The sequence below is a fragment of the Eulemur rufifrons genome, chromosome 7, assembly GCF_041146395.1.
Source record: "Eulemur rufifrons isolate Redbay chromosome 7, OSU_ERuf_1, whole genome shotgun sequence".
In the NCBI taxonomy this organism is placed as follows: Eukaryota; Metazoa; Chordata; class Mammalia; order Primates; family Lemuridae; genus Eulemur; species Eulemur rufifrons.
The window spans coordinates 218,265,565-218,287,112 of NC_090989.1; the positions used below are offsets into that span (position 1 = coordinate 218,265,565).

Genomic DNA, 21,548 nt, shown 5'->3' on the forward strand with positions numbered 1-21,548 from the left:
CACTTGTAGGCTTTAGGCTCCTGTTTGCAGGTTAGACAGAGAAGGTGACTGAGTACATGGCATAAAACAATAATAGCTAAGAGTTATTGAGCACTTGCTGAGTCTAACACATTGCTATGTTTTTACAAGTATTAACTCATTTAATTCTCACAACATCCCTGTGAGCTATGGATTGATGCTTTCCCCTTTTTAAAGATGAGTAAGTTTAAAGATTGAGGAACTTGCTCCCGCTGAAATAAAAAGCCACAGAACCAGGATTTGGATGCATGTAGCCTGGTTCTTTATGACTCTGCTCTGTTACCTCTTAGGGTGAAATGTGAGGGAGCCTCAGAGGTTCCTGAGCTCTAGACTGCTTTCCCCAGTACGCTAAACACTGCAACGAAGCCTGGAATAGCTACGGTTTGCTTAGCTCTTCTAGACTACTGTTAATATGCAACCCTATTACCCAGGAAGGTAATGTGTTAAGCTTACATCAATTTTTTTATGGCAGTTGGTTGATGAGATTAGCTGGTTAAACATTTAATAGGCTTTTGAGTTTCACAGGGTGAAACAAAGTTGCAACAGGTCAGAAGACAGCTTGCCTAAGATAGGGCACTCTTGAAGATCGCTCCTTAGGAACTGAAGAAAGAGGATCAGGTTGCTGATGCAATCATGCCTATGACTAGCTTATTTGTTGCTCTTGTGTTCTGTAACATTCCAGACTACACTCTTTTCATTGCTGTAATTAAGAATCCCATATGGAATTCTTGAATTCCAGATTTACGAGAACCTTAGCTGTCTTCTGGTCTACTCCCCTGACTTTATAAAGAAGGAAACTGAGATACTGTTTGCTTAAGATTTTAGAGGAAGAGTTGGACCCCTGTTCATTTGGTTATTCTATACTGTTTCTGTATCTCTTAGCTATTTCACTTTGAATAGCATCAACTTTGAATACATGCCGAAATTTCCCTGTTTATACCAATAACATTTTTCCCTCAGTGAGAACCCAAATTCAACAGATAGCATCTGTTCTTTACAGATAGCATCGTTCTATTTATAATTTCTGCTTTCTTCCTTTGCTCAAAATAAACTTTTATGGGGAAGGGAACAACAACATTTATTAGAATATATCTTAATATCAATTTATTTTCTCCGTAGAAGACATGAAGGCAAGTAATTCAATTTAGATCTAAGAAAATGACCCTACTAAATAGGACCCAGGCAACTTCAAAGCAGAATTTCTGAAAATGAACTGTGAGGAGACTTCCACTTACCAATTTCAGTCATTGTTATCCCTGGGGCTAACTGCCCATTGTTGAAAGAGCTATAGGTAAACAAGTTGGGTACGGATGTGAGGTCATAGATAGGTTCTTGCTTTATCTGTTTGATTCCAGTCATGTCAAGTCCTGACTGATCAGGGGACGGCTGACCGGAATCGACGTTGTAATAACCCTCGGACTTGGGCAGGTCAATGACGTGCCCGTTGGCGTAAGTGCCGCTGGTCTCGTTGCTCAGGTTGCTCAGGCTGTTGCTGATGCTGCTGCTGTACACCCTGGCGAGGGCTTCCGCCTCCCCGCTCTGCTGCTGCCGCTGTTCTTGCAGCCGCTGCTGGTGCTTCTGCACCTCAGCATACAGGCTGTCCCTCTGCTTCTTGGACATCCTCCCGAACTTCACAGCTGGATGGGAGAGAAAAGCAGAAAATAGCATTTATGGTCATTATCCTCATTAACCACCTCAGGTCCGAGGGGTCACAGATGGTTGTCCCTTCAACATCAAATGCGCAAACGCCCAGCACTGTAACCTAACAACCCCATTCATTTGCACTTCATATTTGGGGAAAGGTGATGCTCAGAGGGTGCCTGTACCAGATTATATCCACAGTGAGAACTAAGGATAAGCCAGGAAGAAATGTAAAAAACTTATGCATGCATTTCTCATTGCCATAAAATTACAAATCATATTTTGTTGTTCTTTTTAATGTGTGAAAAAAACCCCAGAAAACCCCAAAGTCCAAACTACTAATAGTACCTGTTATTAAAAAGTCAACTAACATGTTACTAACTTTCCCTGCCAAGCATTGGGACTACTGGTTGGCTGGCTAAGACCCTTTTATTTCACTTTCAGATCTATTTTCTAAATAGCGTGTTGGATAATACCAAGGATGAGGGGCAGGGGAATGAACACAATTTTAAGTGAACCACCATCATTTGTCTTCAGTTGGCTTTTGGGATCAAATGATAAGAATCTTTGGAAAATAGCAATTTTGTGCATCCAGTGCTTAGCAAGTGAGTCAATCATAACTACCTTTTCTCATTCTACCACTCCCAAGTTTTATTTTTCCCATCTCTTCCGACAAAATTCTCAGCCGTTCTGAAGAAAAGGCTCTGCAAGGAATTGGAGAGTCATAGAAAGATGCTTTTCTTTCAATATGTTGTTTCTTAACTTACGGAGCTTAACCTCCTGAACTGTTATGGATGTTGACATTTTTCCTTGCAGGTTGTCAACTCCCTTTTTAGGATGTGAACATCCTGAGCCACAGGGCTACCTTGTCTGAATCATCAAGCACTATTCAGCTCATGTTAATGGTGAGGACTATGACAAATGTGGAAGCTCCCCTCTGAGTTTCTGTTTTCTTTTCTTTTGTGACAGTGTTCCCATCAACTCTTGATGTTGGGAGCTGGAGAATGTAGAAAGAAGGAAACGGAGTTTAGAAACAGGTCCAATTCCTGGACTCAGTCACTAGGGTTGGTGCTCTTCAGAGAATTTCTAAATGGTGAAGTGCTTAAGAACCCTCTAGCACAGAGGGCCCACAGAGGAGATTCCTGCTGGGAGAGAACTGCCATTCACTTCTCCAATATTCCCCTAAAATTTAATTTTTTATTCTGTTGGGTACAGAGCTACCAAATTTTATCTGAGCATAGGCTGTTCACAAATGGTGACCACATTTCAGTAGCTGTGCTAGGTGATTAAATTCTGAGTCACAGGAAGTAAATGGAAGGGTTGCGTTCACTTCTGGGTGTTGGGGCATGCGAGTTTCCTCCTTCTTTCCTGCTGAACTGTGGATGTGAGGGGTGGACTTGGAGAAGCCCAGACTCTTTCTATTACTCCTTCATCTTTCTTAAAAACCTATGTTCTGCCTTTCTGATGCTGCCTAAGTAGGTAAATGAAGTGGTAATTATCCAGTAATATTTCTGAATAAAGACAAACAATCTGATTAATTCAGACCAAACTCCACTTTTCACCTCAACTGTAGCTTTTATAGAGTCTTGAGTCATTTAGATCATTGTGTTTAACTTTGTTTGTACAGACACTGCCTTTATTAGATTCTGTTTCTCAGAGACAAATTTGTTTTCTTACTAATTGCAGTGATATTTCCACTTTGTCTATGGACAGAATTCTATAGTAACTTTTAGGGCAAGCTATCTCTGTACTTTTAAATTATGTCTTCCCAAATAATTTACTACATATTATTCTCTAAGAGGAAAAAACATTGTTGTGTAGGAAAAATAAAACAATAATTTTATAAATATTGATTCAGAAAGAACCTCCTCATCTCCCCCAAGAAAGCGATGTGACATAGCTTCTTTTTTTTGCTAACCTTCTATCCTTTGCATTCACCTAGGTTCAGAACAGCTCTTTGTTGCAGCGTTATGGAGGTGAATACAAGATTCATATCTATTGCTACAGATTAAGATTGTTGTTTTGGCCAGGGTAGATCGACTGTTTGACTTATTTTAGTTGAATAGTTTTGCTTTCATTTGTTCCAAATTTACAGAAATTAAAAATTGAGAATGAGAAACTCTTCTCACATGGAGGCAGAAATGCAGTGTGTTTATGAAACCCTTTCCATTTAATCCTTGCTTTAGATTTCTACATACATTATATTTAGGTGAAATACACTTTGTGTCAGATTGATTGCATTAATGACTTCGATTTCTAGCTTATGTCCTTCCATGCCCTTCCCCATGTCAATTTGCAGTGCCCTTTCATTCTGTGCAGGCATCCTGCCCACCCCCTGACTCAGGGGCATGTGACCTGCTCTGGGCCAATAGGATATTGACAATTGTGACATGAGCAGAGTCTTGAAGAGAGCCTGTGTGATTGGGCTCCGCACCATGACAAGGGCAATCCTGAGCTAGCTTGCTGGAGGGTACATTTATGTGAAGCACGGCCAAGCTTCCCCAGTCATCCCAGGCAAGACCATCTATAATCCGCAGAGCCATAGAACACCCTGCAGCTCACACATGCAGAATTCAGCTGTTAACCATACATGTCATAATCAAAGCTAACAATGTTAAAAAAGCATGCTGCCGAGACCTCTGCCCTGGTAAACATCTGAAAACTCACCAGAGACAAGCTATGCTTTTTTAAAAAAATTGATTTATCAGGTCACTGAACAACTGACATATTTTCAAAGAAACAACTTAAAGCTATACTACATTTTAAAATTATCAGGCTTCATCCTAAATCAAGGACTTCACTGACAATGATTATTATAGTATTCTAGAATGAATTTCCATTCATTTTAGAAACACTGATGAGCCAGTGTTTCAGTTTTATGTCCCTTCCTCCAATGAAAGTGGTGACATATTTGGGAAAAAATTATAATACATGGTGAAAATAAACCTACTGAACTTACCTGACATAAATAATCTCTTGTCACTATTTGTAAATACATTTGTTGTATTCTTAGGACTATTTTAACAAAGGCCATGTTACTATTTCCAGTATCAACATTCTTCTATCACTACACATTAATCAGACTGGCATATATTGTAACTGTTTGCCCCTCTCAAACTTGAATTATTCTGTTAATGATATTCACTTCAGTATAGAGACAGCCTCTTGTTAAACTGCTACCTCTTAAAGAAACCAGCACAATTATGTATACATTGCAAGTGCTTTATAAATATTCAGTGATGATAGTGTTTTCTCATGATATGCTCTTAACCCTCTCTTTGATCCCATACTAAGCAAAGAACAATTTTATGAAAAAGTATTGAAAATCACTTCATATTTATTTGAATTGTGGGGTTCTAAATGGAATGGAAGTTTTAAAAGTAACCAAAAAATAAAGTCATTACTCCTTCAAAGATTTCTGCTTAAATTATACCTGGACAAGAGAATCCAATTGTACAACTATCATCTATGACTTTCTACCGACATTTTGGAAATTATTTTATCTTACTACATTGGTGGTGCAGTTCTCTATATTTACATCATACTGCTTACTGATGAAATTGGTCTTAATTTAACTCTTTTCAGCTTTGGAGATGTGCTTCCTCCTCTTTTTTAGAGCTCTAAGCTTGGTTTAGAAGTCCGATTCAATCTACCTAACCCTATCCATTATTTTAAAATTTCTTTTTCATCTCCTTTCATTTTTTCTCCAGCAGGACTTCCTGTGATGATAGAATGTTCTCTGCACTTTCCAGTATGGTGGCCATGAGCCATATGTGGCTACTGAACACTTGAAATGTAGCTAATGTGACTGAATAACTGAATTTTAAATTTTATTTAATTTTAATTAATTTAAATTTAAGTTATTTAAATAGTGACAATTGGATTAGGTGATGTAGTTCTGAATAGAAGAAGCTTAATCTGTGAAACCTGTCCTTTGTTGTATGGTAGCTTCTGTGTTTTCATGGAGACATGCCATTTAGGATGACATATTCTAGATTTTTGCAAGGTAAATATCATATTTTTCTCTTTGGGGTCCAATATTGTTCTACTGATAACAAAAACTTTTTTTTTCCTAGTAGTAGCACAATTGGAAATAGTTACAGTAAAGATTCCTTTGTGTTGGGTCCAGAAAAAAAAGATGGTAAAGAGGATTCAGTGGACATATCCATGTTATCAGTTCACACACACACACACACACACACACACGCATGCCTTCACCTTTTTATACACATAAACACACATGTGTATGTATTCTGAGTGGATTTGATTTTTGATTCTTTGCCTGAGAAAAATTTGAATAAATTTGTTATTGCTGAGTTTGATGTCTATTCATACATGTGCTATTAAACCAATATAGAAGTGAAAATTCAGGAGAGAATGAAAATCCAGTGATTTCAAAAGTTATTTTAGGCTGTCTACGAGTAGCCATGTTGTTTCAGTGGCCAGGTATGATGAAGCAAACATTTTTGGAGCCTAATTGACAAGACTGGGCACATTCAGGGTGGTATGGTCTAGCATTTGGAGCCTGATTGACAGAAAGCAAATGTATTTACCAAATGAAGATGCCACTTTATCTCTGAGGGAAGGTAGGGGGTTGTAGAGAGAAGTTAGGTGTGAGGGTATCTTACCTTGGCTACTGGTAGTACTGCTAAAGCACTGTGAAAATACTTGCTTAATCAGTAGAAGGCAGGGATAATAAGCAAGTGGCAGGAAAAACCCTGCCTGTCATTCTTGAGTCTTTAGTAAACATAGCTAATCAATCCTAGCTTCAGGGTATTAGAATCCTTCAATACTACATAGTAGGCATTACTTATCAATAGGTGATAAAACCTACTCAGTTTCCCTGGTATTAGTATAATTTATTTGGTATAAGTCATCCTTTCTAATCAGGGTTCACTTATCAATAGGTGATAAAACCTACCCAGTTTCCCTGGTATTAGTATAATTTATTTGGTATAAGTCATCCTTTCTAATCAGGGTTCAGACCAAACTTGCTCTATATGGCATAGTAAAGAAGAAATATTTTTCCTCCTAGAATTTTTTTTTTCCCCTGCTTGAACCTTTTCTCTGCTTCCCAACCACTATTCCCACTCTTGACCCTTTCTACCCATGATTAGTTTGTCATAGATGGGCTTAGTAGGCATTTTGAAAGATGCCCTGGCCTTAGGATTGTTTCTGGACCTAACGTGAACATGGATCATTATTCTTAATCCCTAGTGTCCTTAAACACTATATTGGTTTTATTTGCATAGGGGTTTACATGCTGCGGTGAATTTCTTCCCCCTTGAGAACAGATTATGGCTCTATCCATTAATGACCTCCCCACTCTTCCAACACATTTCTTTTATGTCATGGGATTCAGACATCTCCTAGATTTGGTGGGCTGATGTCACTGAATCTGCTGAATCTGCCTTGGACCATATACCCCCGGGCCCATGGTTCTGTTCACCAGAACATACCCAGAAGACCTGCTCTTCCAGAAGAGATACTTCCTTTTATTGTAGGAAGATGTAACAAAAACAATAACCCACTGGCTTATCTCTTTGCATAATTATTAATGGGGCTTTTCAGATGCTGTCAATTGATATAATATCTGTATCAAAATTTGGAGTTGACATAAAGATCAACTCAAATTTCCATAGAATTTCACCAAATAAGTCCTGAAAACTACTTAAGCCCCTCTCCATTTTATTTGCTTAATTATATAGAAGTATACAGTGCTATAAATTTATCCTAGGGTAAATTTATATGTTTAGTGAGCCCAGAAAAACAAATAAAACAAAACAATCAGTTAACAGGAAAATTTTGGAAACTTTTTTTTTTTTTTTTTTTTTGAGACAGAGTCTCACTCTGTTGCCCGGGCTAGAGTGAGTGCCGTGGCGTCAGCCTAGCTCACAGCAACCTCAAACTCCTGGGCTTAAGCGATCCTACTGCCTCAGCCTCCCGAGTAGCTGGGACTACAGGCATGCACCACCATGCCCGGCTAATTTTTTGAATATATATATTTTAGTTGTCCATATAATTTCTTTCTATTTTTAGTAGAGACGGGGTCTCACTCTTGCTCAGGCTGGTCTTGAACTCCTGACCTCGAGCGATCCACCCGCCTCGGCCTCCCAGAGTGCTAGGATTATAGGCGTGAGCCACCGCGCCCGGCCGAATTTTGGTAACTTTATCTTTGCAGCTTTAGAAGCTACCTATAGCAATTGAAGAGCTCAATTCAGATTCTTTGAATTTTTTTGTCTGATTTGTTTTATAGGTGCACTTCTGTGCAGAACAAGTTTAGGTGAATTGGGAATTAGAGAAAAGGTAAATAATCTAATAACTCAAAAAACCCCTTTATAATAAGTGCATGCCAGTTATCCATATTTCTGTAAAACTTGGAAGTTTTCTTTGGTCTATACAGCCTTGACCTTCACTAGAAGGAATGTGACTAGGGGCACAGAATCCACAGTGACTCACATAAAGAGTGTAAGTATCAGGGGTGCTGTCTATATCTTAGGCTCTAGATAGAAGAGAATTCCATGGCTCATCCAATAAACATTTAGCTGTCTGCTTTTACCCAGACCCTGAGGTTTTAGTGGGAACAAGACTGAAAGACCCCCCAGGACTCAGGGCCACTTATAATCTGATACAGGAGGGTTGTGGCCAATATCTGTGGGGAAAGAATTCGTTTAGATGAATGCCTAAAAATGAAAGTAAAGCTAAGTGAAATTCTTTGTTCATCTTGTTTGAGTTTATTTGTTCTCTTTGGTTAATCTTAGACGTTCATTTGGGGAGCCAATCCACCCATTTGGTTGGGTGTGAAGATGGAGTGCACGCTGTGTCATATTCTGAGTAGGATACCACCTACGCAACCCTTCTAAGACTTGGACTTCTGCTATAGTCTTTGCAATCTTTATCATGGCTCAGATAGTTCAAATCCTGATCTAGGTAGCTATGACCAGCAGTGGAACTTTTGTGCTTGTTATAGAAGCATAGCAAGTTCCTTAGCATCTCCACAAACTAAGCAATTTGTGCACCAGTCACACTTATCCTGGTCCCAGTTTACCTGGGACTTTCTGGTTTTACTTCTGAAAGTCTCATGTTTCAGGACACATTCATTTGCAGGCAAACCTAGTCAAGTGGTCACCTTCAACCTAGGCTTATGCTTAGCACAGGTTGCTCCATGAGCTACAGTAAAGTCTTTTATTTCACAGGCAACACTATATTTTTATATGTTCTTACTTTACCTTATGTAATGCACTACTACCATGATTGTCTTTTCTTCTTATCCTCAATTCCCTTGTCTAGAATTCTTCCAATGGCTTAAACAGACTCCAGCAAAGTATCCATCTGAAAAGCCTTAAGTAAGAAATAGGAAGGCGAAGGCTTACCATCTCTCGACATTCCTAGGGCAAGACACTTTTGCAGTCGGCAGTGTTGGCAACGGTTTCTGTTGGTTCTGTCAATTAAACAGTTTCTCTGCCTTGGGCAGGAATAAGAGGCATTGTTCTGCTGGCTCCTCCTAAAGAATCCCTTGAGGGAAAAAGAGAAGGGGAGAGAAAAAGATTTATAAGATGGGAAATAGAAACCGTTGATATATATACATTTGCTATCTTTTTACAATGAATACAACTGAGTTTAATTTTTAAAATTATTTGAGTACCTCTCTTTGTGTAGCTTGCAGATGTTTCTGCTGGGAAGAACATGTGCTATCTGAAGAGATATGAAGGTAGCATTGCTTCACTCATTCATTCACTCATTGAATCAATGTTTGTTAAAGACATTTGCAGCTGTGCTGCTCTATGTAACAGAACCCCAAAAAGTGCAAAATCAGAACAGAGTTCCTGTCCCCAAGGAGCAGTGGGGAAGGAGTGGCAAAGGAGAGTGTCACGGCTAAACCAAACATGATAAAACTTGATGGGGACAATAACACAGGCCTGTGCCAAGTGCTGTGGTGGTGAGGAACTTGGGGAACTGTTAGTAATAGTCGTATTGAGGACTATGTGTTACTATTTCCCTAATTTCTAAGATAGTGTCCATGATGCATTTTTTCCCCATTAGAAATTTTTTGAATTTGGCTAGAATGCATCTGGAAAGTGTTTTTTTGTTTTTTGGTTTTTTTTTGAGGAATCTTGCTATGCTGATCAGGCTAGAGTGCAGTGGCTATTCACAGGGATGATCTTAGCTCATGGCAGCCTCAAACCCTGAGGCTCAAGCCATCCTCCTGCCTCAGCCTTCTGGTAGCTGGGACTATGAGGCATGTGTCACTGTACCTGGCTCTGCAAAGTTTTTTTTAAAATCAATGATTACCTTATAATCAACCACATCTTTGAATAAAGGAACTACTATAAGCTGTTCAATAAAAAAATAAATAATAAGTAAAAACTGAATGAATGGTCCCTGCTTGGCCTCAGGTTATTGCAATGTAAGAGGTCTTCATGAAAGTATGTTGGGTACTTCCAGTACAAAATGAACTGCCAGTGACCATAAATTACTTCTCTAAATAAGTCCACAGCTGAGTAGTTAATTTTTTAATAATTCTTTGGCTACTACCCCCTTTAGTTATCTTTTATGAAACTCTATTGGGGAAAATAAGCATATTCTCCAGAGATGTAAAAGTTATCATTCATCCATTCATTGACCTATGTAATCAGTTTCCCTAATAGCTCTTTGCTTTTGAATTAATTGTCCAGAGCAAAACAGAGATAGTGCAAAGCACCGTGAGCAAAACGATGGCCTACCAAGAGAAATTTTAGGAAAAGACAGCCCACAGCAGCATCTTTTGGAAAGAGGAAGTCTAGAAAAGTTCCAGGAGGTTAAGTTCAATGACTGTCTTGCTGAGGAGCCTGGAGCAGGTCTCTTGACTTTCCTCAAACAGCTTCTGTGTTTCCTCATCTATCCCCAGGAGGATAAAGCGGGGCTGGGACCAGGTGAGGCGAGTGAGGCAATCACCCTGGACACAAAACTTAAGGGTCTCCAAAAAATTTGGTAATCAAGAAAAATAATATTTTAACACAATGTGTTAAAAACCAACATTAATGTAAAAAAAAATACCAATAGTTTAAAGAAAGACGGGGTTGATAGTGTTGAATTTCCTTTTGTCTCGGGCTCTGATATGGTTCAGCATGGCACGGTGCAGAAAGTTTGGCCAACCTGTGAGGAGCCCCAGAAATGGATGTGTGGCCAAGGGGCTCCTTAGAGAGAGAGTCCCAACCAGCTTTGTGGCTGTGAGCCCAAAGCCATTCAATAATGAGGACTAGTTTCATCTCCATATATCCACATGTATTCTTTATTGAACGGACCAGTGATGGCCCAGTGAAATATCTGATTGTCCGGTTTGACTGAATTCATGGAACCCCTTAAAACAGAGATCACAAATAAGCCCCCAGGGATTGAAATGATGCACTTCATATACCATGAAAACTGTCAGAAAGCATAACCTCAGCCTGTCGGTCTTGATTAAAGATGACTTGAAATTTACATTTTAAGAAAGAATTACGTGGTTTTATCTTCGGATACTCTCGTGCCACTTAGCAAAAGAGCTGACAGAGAAGACTTTTCTGAAGTCACAGCTACATCTCTAATTTAAGGCCAATTTGACATTAATTACGAAGCATTTCTTGCTTATCTGTTGCTCATTATTGCAAATGAGGTTTTTGGCATGAAAAAGAGATTCTGTTCCAAATTTTATTGAATGAATAGGAATTTGAATAAGTGCACGAGCTCAATTGATGTTATTTAAAATGGGTTGTTTATGTTGACTCGAAAACAGTATAATGAAAACTCAGAGGTTGATATCGAATGTGCTGACACTGACATCTAATTCTGAACAGAATTTCTTGAATTTTCTATTCAGACAAAAATGTAGCATATCTACAAATGTGGGTTTTTCCACGAATTAAAAAAAATAATGGTGTGGTATACAGTGTCATTTTAACTAAAAACTCAGAGTATGCTTCATAACAGCATACTTTCTTTGACTGTGGATTCCTTCTTTAAATAGAAAAGATGACAGTAGTTCCTGGCTATTGGCCTGTTAGATTATATGTGTGCAGTAGTTAAATCTCTTGGAAATTACTGTTTAAAGTGTTTTTCCCCCTAATATGAACATATCCCCATATTTTGAAATCAGATGTTTTCCAAATGGAGCTTATAAAATAAAATGCCAAACATCTCCATTTTGACACTGATCTAAAAAACACTTTTAGTGGATATTATGTAAGCTAAACCAGAGCTCTTAAAATTACACAACAAGCCAACAGAATAGTAGAACTGCTTTCAAGGGAGAGGGTTGTGATTCCAAAATTATTGTTGTTTATGAAGAAAACTATTTATCTACCTGCCCAGAGGAAGTAATAACTTATTTAAGGAGGGTAAAAAATTACGAAGTTATAATTTTGCTTTATTGTTTCTTCTTGATGAGTTGAAAAACTTGCATTAAGGTAGACAACATGCAATTCTTAATTATAGGTCTGCAGAGAAAAAGAATGCAAGGAACATCCCATGATGTTCACATGTGGATTATCACTAATCATCTCTAAAGCAGATCAGTATGTTGACAGGTTAGTATGTTAATATCTCCCTCCCTCTCCCACTTTATTCTCATTTATTTCCTTTTGTTTTTTTTTCCCTGCAGTTTCAATTTCAGAAATCATACATTTTTGAGACTAGTATGAAAAGACTGTCAATTTTTCATATAGCGCCACTATTTGACAGTACAGTATGTTTTGTTTCCTTTATATTTGAAAGTCTGTTAAGATTAAGGTTGTATCTTCGAATCTATGACTGGACTACATCTCCTTCAGTTTACTGACCTTAAATTAGTAACCCCTTGTTTTTGTCTTTAATCAAAAATATAACTGCTCTTGTCAAAACTCTGCCAGTGTATCACCGTTTCCCTCCCAGACTGTCCCTGAATTTTATTTGTTCTGGTTACACATCACCCTGTAAAGTTAGTTGTAGAACTCTTTTCATTTCCCCTTGCTGTTTTGTTTCACACTCTTTCTTTCCTTCTAAGGATTAATTTTAAAAACTCACTCTTAAATTTCAAATTTCTCTTATTTCTGATTAGGTCTATGTTAACTGCTATTCCCCCAGCCCTGCATTTAAGAAGAAACTTGCTCCCAGGAATTGGTTTGTCATAGGAAGGATTGGTGGAATCGTTTCTGGAGGAAATTGCTGGGCTGAGACTGAACAATTCCTGTTTTGACCCGAGCATGTTCTGTTCTTTCCTATCTGGATCAGCGATGTTGCTCAACTGGCAGAATCTTATTTATACCTCAGGACCTCATCAAAACATGAAGAGGCTGGGCAGATGATTTTAAGTTGATTTAGAGATTATCTCATCCACTTCTAACATACCATCCTTCCGATTTTCTTGATTTTTTTTCTGGAACGTGAGAATAAAGGGTGGCCATATGCATATTGCGGCTATTACATTGATTTTCTCTTTCTCAAGGAGATAGATAAATATAAGCTCATTAGTTTATAATCTTTAGTTTAACCTTTATTTTTTTTTCATATAGTAATAAATGCCCTGGAGTTTACTGGAGACAGTATTGCTAAAACTGCAAGAGTCAGTATTTATATCTCTATAAATGTGAATAATTCAAGCTTTTAAATAAGAATACATTTTTAAGGAGCTGCTGACCAGGTAGACAATAACAAAAAGATAAAAGACACTCTCCCACCCACCAAGCAAGAATTTCTGAATGTCAGCAGCAGGCACAAGAATCCTTTAGCAAGACTTCTTTAAAAAGGTGCCACCACGAGCCTTGCGTGGTACACAGACGCCTGAGGCAATGCAGAGCAGCGCTGTATGAAAGTCCCTACCTTGCAGCCTTCACACGTGATGACTCCGTAGTGGATCCCAGAGGACTTATCGCCACAAATTTTGCATGGTATCACTTCAATTTGTGCTGAAAGGAAAATATAGACATTTTGAGTTTGTTTACAAAGTAGTTTTCTTCCTTTCACCCTTCCTTCCTCCCTCCCTCCCCTATCTCTGCCCTGAGGTTTGTGTCTGGAAATAGAGGTGTGGGCCTTGTTCGTTACTATTTGAATGGCCTTCTAAAGCTGCTTCTAATGGAAAGGACATCCATCTGCCCTTGTTTGCTTTGTTTTTCTCAAACTTAAAAAACATAACCAGAGACCAGAAGTTTTAAAGTCTTGTCTTCACTGTTTTCTCCTATTTAAACTTGACCTTAAAATAGTGTGCCTTGCAGGGGCTCCGTGCCCACCTCTAATCTCAGCTACTCAGGAGGCTGAGGTGGGAGGATCTCTTGAGCCCAAGAGTTTCAGGCTTCAGTGAGTTATGATCATGCTACTGCACTCCAGCCTGGGTGACAGAGCCAGACCCTATCTCTAAAAAAAAAAAAATCAAACTTTTAAAAATTAAAACATATATATAATGTGATTCAAAAATTCCTTGAACCCATGGCTTTAGTTTTCTTATTTTGCACTGTAAACATTAAGTCACTGAGAGCTTTCATGTGGCCTTATCTCTATAATATATTAAACAAGTAAATAAAGCACAATTGGGGAGGGGGTGCATGGTAGCTTTATACATTATGTGGCTGGATGTTGCCACATAATGTACATGACATATGAATGTTGCGAAATTGCCAATAATGAATCAGTCCAATACTTATTGAGCATGCTCTATGTGTCCACTAAGATAATGAAGGCTGTTGACACAGGATAAGATATGCTAATGATACCAATAATCTAATTAATAAAACAAAATTAATGCTTGAAGAAATCAGAGAAAAAATGACAAATTATATGGGTGCTAAGTATGAACTGTAAATAGTTTCATTGGTGACGAAGTCATTTTTGTTGATTTTAAGCATTATGTGGGATTTGGTTTGGCTGAAGGGAAAGGTAAAGGGAATTTCTGCAAGCAGAAATGAAAGGAAAAAGATTGGAGATCTGGGCTGATTGTGGTTTGTGAACACTGAGAAGGTAATTTGGCTATAATGTAAATTTTAGGTGAGATGGTTGGTTACAGGGGTGATGCCATATTGCGGAGCTCCTGGGGTTAAGCAGAAGAGTTTTCACCTGATCCCAATGTCCATAAGGAATCAACGAAGTGAACAGGGTGAGGAAATGATGAAAGTGATGGTTTGGGTTAGAGAGGTGAGTTTGGCAGGTTAACCAGATACAAGCAAAAGACCGACTAAATGTTATTCCTAACCTGGGTAACAGGAGATGAAAGCATGGATTACATCAGTGGCAGGATAAATGGAGAGGAAGAAGCAAATAGAAAGAATTCAAAGGCAGAAGCAAGACTCAATGATGAAAGAAAGAGTATAGAGGTAGAAATTGATGAAGAATTGAAGGTGACTTCTAGCTTCCTAGTCTTGAAGGTGAGATAAAGTAAAAGTAGTAGGTTTGACAAAAATGGGGACATTGGTAAGGAAATTATTTTGTGGAATATGGTGGGGAGAGGAACTTCTATTTTGCATGTGTGCAATTTGGTATACGATCCCATATATGTATATATGTAATGACCTCTTGGAAAGATGATTTTAAATCATCAGCATCGAGGCGATGAGATAAAATTTATTTAGAATGTAGTGATTCCTAAGTCTCTGATAGTATTCTAAGAGTTGTTAAAATTATACACACTATGAAGATCTGCTATTTCCTCTCCCAATTTAAAATAATTATGCAAAATATACTTTAAAATGCTTTGTACATCAATCTGTCACTTGGATGTTTTTCTACAAGTTTCTCACTCTTGAATATACAAAACAAATAAATGCAAGACATTACCCTCTTCTTCTTATTGTTTTACATTTTTTAAAAAGACAATACTTAGGTTTAGGGTAGCACATTAAATTTTTCAAAACTAAATATTTCACAGAAACTTTAAATCATCTTTGTAAGCACAAAATTCAGTGTTGTGTTCCTATTTTTCATATGAAAAAACTGAGGATCCAGGTTATTAATGAGGCTTTTGAGTTGACTCGAGAAGGGACAACCAGAAATTAGCCACATTTCCTGCTACTTTACTTTGTTCAATAGCCCATTCTCTGATGCACACAAAAACAAAATAAGGCTACAATTTTGAAATCCTATATTATTCCAAGAGCTAATGATAAAAACATCAGAAGACACAAAGTTACCTAAAATACTTATTAGACTAAACATATATTTCTACTTGCTTCTGATTCTTTTAGTTTTCAGATTATACAAACTAGTAATTGCTTTCAAGATTTTGTGACGGGAAAAACACAAAATTTGATGTCATTCTATTCTGTCCTCTTGAACTCCAGTCTTAAGTCTGTTAACGATTGGAGTTTTGGTCAAGATAAAAGCTCTGATCTTGTGTTTTCTGGTTTATAAAGCTTAGCTAACAAACTTTACAGATTTGTGAGGATCAAATAGATATTTTATGTAAAAGTGCCTTGTAAATAGTACAGAGCTAGAAAATGTCAGTCTTTATCATCTTCCTCCTCCTCCTCCTCCTACTCAACTGGTTTTTCTAAAGTTTTTTTGGACAAGCCACATTATTATTGCTTTATTAATTATCTTGCCATTTTAAAATAAACTGATATATCATACTTATAAATTATTTGTACTATGAGGGTTTTTTAAAGCAGTGGATTGTTTATAATGATTACAAAATTGACTAAAAATCCCAGGTATACATTGTATAGTTTTTAGCTTATATAATATTAAGTCAGAAGTTCTCTTTGCATAAATTACTCCCCAGGGAGTAGCTTACACGTGCGGAGAATCTGCTTCAATAAGTTCTTAATTATAAAATGATCTAACTTTAAAGGAAATGAAAATAGAGGTAATTTGCCCCCTGGGGTATGAAAAGATGTTTTTGAAAGCCACAAAGGTTATCTTACACGACTTCGGAAATACAAATGACATAAGGAACATTCAATAGAGCATCTGGATATTTATACATATTTATAATCCTGGCTCAACATGTAATCCTGAAAAACCATAAACATGTTAACAGCATTTTTAAAGAGAAAAAGTCACTTAAAGGGTATATGTGTGTTGCTGTGTGTGGGAAGGGGTTATCAGTTTGGAAATCCTATGACCATTTTTACTTATTATGACAGAATAAATCAGCTGAGGTTTCTTATAGGTGAAGATAAATTTAAATCCTTTTAAAGTACTAATTCTCTTCCTTTTCATTCATTTAGAAAAATAAACTGCTTCTCAGCTTTATAGTTTAAACTATCTATTTTATAAGTCATATCTTCAAGACACAGTATTTTAGAATCTGATTAGAACAACAGATCACATTATTGCTCCAGTGTTTGCCATTTCTAAATATCTTGCTGTTATACCAGGCATAGCCTCTTGTAGAACTGTCTCGCAGTGAATACAGATCAACTGACATGCTATTTGTTATGGTTTCCAACTGAAGATCTTGGGAGGATTTGGTGGCTTGCATCTCACCAGCTGTGACAAGGAAGATGATAGAAGGAAACTGAAGAAAGAGTTGGACTTTTGTACTTTTGCTTGACTTATGGATTTATTCAACAATAGCATTCTCTGAGAGCTAAACTTAGAGGAGCTGAAATGTCCTGAAATTTGTTCCTTTTCCACCCCCGGTTTCCTGTATATTCCTCTCACTTATATTTTTCTATTGGCAATTCTCTGTGGACACTACTGTTAACATTTTATTTACTAATTAATTTTTTTTGTTTATAAAAGCAATGCTATATAGGTTTTTTTTTTTAAAAAAACAAACAATATTCTCATAGTGTCAAAGAGTGTCATGAAAGATTTAAAGTAAATTGAGGCTTTACTTTATATTAGAACGATCTATGAAGTACAATTAACTTACTATCCCATGACTTGGCATGCAGATCCTATTCAACAATTACGGAGTAGTTAAAACTTGTCTCCCTCTTTGCAGATGGCAATTCTCTCCCCCCAGAACCCCCTGAAGGCCCCTTTCTTGCTTGCAGTTTGTTGCCATAACTTTGCAAAAATCCACCATGTTTTCAATTCTTCCTGCTTTTTGGAAAGTACACATTTTTGCTCTTTCCCCTCAGAACACCCACTGGTGACGACAGGTGTTAAGATTACATAAACTGATCCAGGCTAATGAGTTAACTGGGAGATGCATCACTTCAATGCAACAAAATACCTTAACTCTTAAAAACATCCATCGGGAGTGGTAGCAATAACAGACCTTCCAGGTACTTTCTGGTTGGAGGGAACATCTTTACTGTGTATGCTTTTGTGGTTCTCAACACCCACCATTCCAACTCTTGCAACTCAACTCGGCCATTTTTATCTTCTGGGCATTTTAAATCCATTGAGGACAGGGACAGGGACTCCTTTTTTGTTTTCTATGGTGCTAAAGAAGAATTTTTATAACTCCTGAAAGCAGTGGTCCTAAACTTTTTTTTCTTTCAGTACAACCAAGAGATCTGACATACTGCCTTTTATTAAAAAAGGCTTTAAGCAAGCCTGATTTTTCATATTTGAGGTGAAGAGAAGAAATCAGAGATTGAGGGAATGTTTTCGAAAAGGCCCCCAGGTGACTCTGATATGATATGATAAGGATCCCACTGAGACTTCAATTAGTCCAGTTATTAGCTAGGAATTCTCTCTACCGTGAAAACCACCTGCAATGGTGAAAAAAACCATGGAAAGGCCAGATCTGAAAATATTAAGGAGTGACCAGTAATCCTTTCCATCTTTCTTGACTTTGGGTTTGGGGCTATACTTGCAACATCTTTGTTTTCTGATTTATTATTTTTTTTTTTTTTTGCCTTGATGGGAATAAGAAGCATCTGCCCAGGCTATGATTCCTGAACACTGGACACTGTGTTCCTAGACACAGGCCACATTCCTGGACACTGGGCTTGCCTGTCAGTTTCTGTTTTCCATAATTTTACAGTTATGCTAAAAGTGGGCAGTGCAATTAAATCTCTTAATGTCTGAGTAAAGCACAATTTACACATGTAGAAATTTCCAATAAAGATGACTATTTTGGTTAAAAATCCTTTTGCAGATGGTCTCAGTAGCCCAAGTTGTATCTCATCTACCCAAATTGTATCTCATCTACCATCTGTGATAAATCCAAATTAAAATATCTGTTTGTACTTTTTCCCTCTCTCACTGGCAGACTGATAAATATCTATCTCTTTTAGATACAAAATCTTCTGATGTCACATAACAACAAACCCAAAGGCCTATGATGAAGCAGGTATTCCTGGAACCCGGTTCCACCGTAACTGTGATTAATCAGACATTAGCCCTGAGGTTGGCGTGGGATGGAAGCATGAAAAAATGAGACCCTCAGGGGACAAACATAAAAGCCTTGAGCTTTGGCCCCTGTATCATGCTAGGAGGTGGTGATTCTAAAAGATTCCTGACATTGCACTGGATTGTGCCCGTGTGTGTCTCATCAGTGCAGAGTACATTCCATTGTCAGCTTCCTACCTAAATATACAATGTAACGCATGAAATTGGGTGTGCTCTAATTTCTACTATGACACCCTCACATCTACCAGCATCTGGGGTCTCCCTCTTTTCCAAAACTCTTCTCTGTAATACTCTGGGTGGTGCACTGTGTCAGCCTCTGTTTCATTCAGTTGATAGATAGCTCCTAAAAGACTTAAAGATACATTAAGCTTTGTATTATTATAATTCCCCATATTATTTATCACTGGAAGCTAGATTAAGAAAAAATTACTACCATATGACAATGACAAAAAAAGAGAGTTTTTTTTTCCAACGGCTTAATTTGTAGGATTATCACGAAGGGGGCTGATTTATCTTTTACATGTGAGCATTTACCTCTGCAGAGTTCCCTGCCCACTCTAACTCCCCCGAGGACTGAAACAACAGAAAATGAGACCGATAAATAACAATGACAGCAATTAGTATAATCATTAAAGGTAATTACTGATAAGACGTTAAATACTCCGCTTGTAAGCAAAGTAAATCACTTTTATAAGTTGTAGTGGTTTTAAACTCGTAATTTATCAATTAATTCCCATTAAATACATCTTGTCCTGTCAACATTGTAATTATAATGGGTTAATATGTGTGTGGGATCTAACATCAATTAGGTTGAGAGTAATGTCTTCTATGACCACTCAGGATGTGGTCTGTAGACCAGTGGCATTGGCATCATCTGGGACCATGTTAAAAATGCAGACTACCCAAACTCGCTCCAGACCAGCGGAATCAGAATTTGCTTTTTAATGAGCTCTCCAGGATTCAAATTTGAGAAGCACTGTTCTATGATGTCCAGGTAATCACAGTTGTAGCTACCCTAAGAACTGATAGAATTTTAAATTTCCCTGGCATTAAGATAAAAACTTCACAGGATTCTTCAAAAGTAGTTTCTGCTACTGCCTTTTAGACATTGCGTTTTGTGTATAAAAGTAGTAGGATAACTGAAGGGATTGAAAAAAGAGAGAAAACAAGGCAGAAGAAAGAGTAGCCAGCATATTCCAGAAACATCTTGCGTTACTGTAATTAACACCCAGTGCACCAGGCTTCCTTTGCAGATTTAATGATTGTGACCTGCACCCACATTTCCTTTGCTTTCTAGCACAGCTTGGTAGGGGCTCCCCCCTCTTCTGTAGACTCACTCTTGGGGTTGCTCGCTTCTTCTCTGGATACTCAGTTCTGACAAAGGCTTTCTTGAGAAGATTTTTAAAAAATACAATTTTCCTATTTCAAAAATCAAATTGCACAAAGTTTACCCCCCTTTGGCGGAGGTAAGCAAGTGAAGTAATTTTAGAAAGCAAGAAATGAACTCATTTTAGCTACCCATGATAGTTTTGGAAATGCAACGTTTGAAAGGCTGTCCCGTCTCATTGCGGCAGATGAGTTAACACAGAGTTCAATCGCCACGAGGGATATTCACGGCATTCCTCTCATCTATTCTAGTCATGCTGTCCTTAGACTTGCTAACTCCAAGTGTGGTCCCTGACCAGCGGCACTGGCGTTTCCTGGGTGCCTGATAGAGATGCAGACACTTACGTCCTATCCTAGGCCTATGTAATCAGAATCTGCATCGTAACAATATTTTTGTGATTCACATACACAGTAAAGTTTGAGAAGTTCTGGAAGAGACAAACGCAACATATTCTACAATTTATCTTTCAGGATGTCCTGCCCCTAAACTCCAACTCTCTGAGAAGAGAACTATACCTTTATCTGTCTATCTATCTATATTTAAAATATATAAAGAAGAGATATACTCTACTTGATAGCTAATTTTTCCAGTTCTGAAAAGAAGAAATAGCAATTATTTTGCTTCGATGGATAAAACTTGTCTGTCTTTAGTTCCTTGATATTTTCAGAATCTCTTTCTCTAGTCTACATTTAGCTGAAACCTTCCACGGAAGCCCATGTTTATGTAGCACACCTTCACTGAAGGGGAGGGATGAAGGCACTCCACAAACCTGGCTCCAGACATGATTCAGAATAACCAGGTGGAGTGTCTTCCCTGGAGAATAATTCAAACATAGCAAAAAACTTCTTTTCAGAAAATGAAAAAGAAATGCCACTTTTCTATGTTCAAAATCAAAGTGCATTAAGAGAATGAAGAGGCAAGTTACAGACTGAGAGAAAATGTTACAAAACACGTATCTGATAAAGGACTTGTATCCCAAATATACAAAGAACTCTTAAAATTCAAAAAATGGGTAAAGGATCTGAATCCAAAATATACAAAATATACGAAGTGCTCTTAAAATCCAACAAAGGGGCAAAAGATCTGAACAGACACTGCAAGAAGTTATATGAATGGCAAATAAGCATATGAAAAGATGCTGAATGTCATGTGTCGTTAGAGAATGGCAAATTTAAAACAATGAAGCGCCACTACATGACTATTAGGAAGAATATAATCTAAAAATCTGACAACACCAAACGCTGGAGATGATGCAGAGCAAAAGGAACGC

General features: G+C 37.7%; 1 protein-coding gene across 1 annotated transcript in view; it reads right to left on the reverse strand.

Annotated features, from left to right (window-relative positions):
* The window catches only part of RORB (RAR related orphan receptor B), a 53,894-nt gene extending 39,232 nt beyond the window's left edge, over positions 1 to 14,662 (reverse strand). The window contains exons 1-4 of the mRNA XM_069472116.1: positions 14,649 to 14,662; positions 13,474 to 13,663; positions 9,033 to 9,174; positions 1,254 to 1,655 (exon numbers count right to left, since the gene is read on the reverse strand). Of these exons, the coding sequence (XP_069328217.1) occupies positions 1,254 to 1,655; positions 9,033 to 9,174; positions 13,474 to 13,663; positions 14,649 to 14,662 (748 nt within the window). The remainder of the gene's footprint in view (positions 1 to 1,253; positions 1,656 to 9,032; positions 9,175 to 13,473; positions 13,664 to 14,648) is intronic.
* Positions 14,663 to 21,548: the final 6,886 nt, after the last annotated feature.